Source organism: Austrofundulus limnaeus, unplaced genomic scaffold (assembly GCF_001266775.1).
Source record: "Austrofundulus limnaeus strain Quisiro unplaced genomic scaffold, Austrofundulus_limnaeus-1.0 Scaffold97, whole genome shotgun sequence".
NCBI lineage: Eukaryota > Metazoa > Chordata > Actinopteri > Cyprinodontiformes > Rivulidae > Austrofundulus > Austrofundulus limnaeus.
The window spans coordinates 787,244-788,901 of record NW_013952499.1 but is presented as its reverse complement, the minus strand read 5'-3'; the positions used below and the strand labels follow the sequence as shown (position 1 = coordinate 788,901).

The following is a 1,658-nucleotide window of genomic DNA, read 5'->3' as shown; positions in this document are numbered from 1 at the left end:
GTACGAACGGTTCTTGCATGAGGCCCAATGTCTCTAAAATTAAAAGAGTTATAACCATTTTAGTGTTGATTAGCTACGTTTTGAATTAGGTGTACTTCAACAGTTGATGAACATCCAATGATTATTCCCCAAAAGTTACATCAGATCTGCTGAATGAACACACAGTTCGCAAAAACATTATTTTTATATTGATAACAAATGACCAAACTTCAAGTTTTCTTTAGTTTTAAAGGAAAGATTTACAGATARTATCTGGGTAAATACAAACAAAAGTGCTGAAAACAAAAACAAACTTTAGTTAGTTAAACGCAGGCGGAGGAGGTGAAGATGTAAAAAAAAACTAAAAATGGGAGCAGAAACGACATTTTACTTTAACTTGTCATTTTCACACTGGAATTATTATTATTATTATTATTATTATTTTTGTCTTCAACAATCTGCAAAGATAATAATTTTAGTGTCGTTCCTTTTCTTGTGTTAAGAAAATTCAAGTGAAGCTCTTGGCGAAGCTCAACCTGCTCGAGCTAAAGAGGAAGAGGAGGAGGAAGAGACTGAACAGCAGCCAGTGGCTAAGAAGAGACGAGGACAAAGCAGGAGTGAAACAAAAAAAGAGATGCCTGAAGAGGAAGTAAAAAGTGAAGGTAATATATTTTATGTTTAATTAGAAGAGCTTTGATTCTAAAGTGCGGCTGATGCTCATTATTATTTTAAGCGATGCAAAAACGTTTTGAGTCGTTGTCATCGCTTTTTATTTTACTTCCATAAAGTAGCTCAGTTACAAATGTTTCCCAGAAAATACGTGAGAAAAGCTGCCATCTTTTTAAAATACAACAAGGTAGTCTGACTTCTTGGAAGCAAAATGTAGAGAATGTAGGACATTTGAAACTTTTGCACAGTGCTGCTGGGTTTGTTTCGATTTTATTGGATGTTTTCCAACATTTGTTGCTCAGAGGTGGTGAGGACGGTGGTGATGAAGGGCAAAGCTCCGGTGGACCCTGAATGCAAAACCAAACTTGGAAAGGTATTTTTTTTATAAAACGATTTTGTGTTTACATGTGAAATTAAAATCCAGATTGTGGTTTCRCACCTGTTTGAAGAAACACCGCTCCAAATATATGCTCTGTTTTGATCATTCTTCTATAAAGAWGTGACGTTAATGTGTTTAAAATAGTTATTAGCTTTGTGTATTTGTTTGTGGCAAATTCTAACATTAAGTTTCTATAATCTGGTGAATAATGACAAGAAGAGGAATCACGATTTCTTGATTTAAACGTTTTTCTTACCAGATAACAGAGTTTTAGTTCATTTTTTGTTTGTTTTATCAGTATTAATGAAATTCCAGTTGAAAGATTCACTTATATGATAATTTAAAGCATCCGTTGTGCATTTTAGGGGCCGATATTTATGTTTTTGTTTAATTTTTAGAGCAAATTTTAGCTGTTTAGTTTTATAAAAGCATTTTGTGATGCTGTATCTTGTTTTATTTATAAACCAGTATCTTTTTTTGTTTGTTTAAACTCATGCACATGGTTTGGAAAATTGTTAAACAGCTTTTTGTAAATCAAAATTAATATTTTAAGCAAAAACAAACATCGAACATATGTAAATATATACAGAAATGGTGATTTAATACATGTTTAAAGGCACTTAAATTATGT

At 32.1% G+C, this 1,658-nt stretch overlaps 1 protein-coding gene across 1 annotated transcript in view; it reads left to right on the top strand.

Moving 5' to 3' along the window:
• parp2 (poly (ADP-ribose) polymerase 2) overlaps positions 1 to 1,658 on the top strand; it is a gene marked incomplete in the record, with an annotated part of 10,969 nt that overhangs the window by 2,034 nt on the left and 7,277 nt on the right. The window contains 2 exon segments of the mRNA XM_014013008.1: positions 483 to 641; positions 951 to 1,021. Coding sequence (XP_013868462.1) covers positions 483 to 641; positions 951 to 1,021 — 230 coding nt within the window.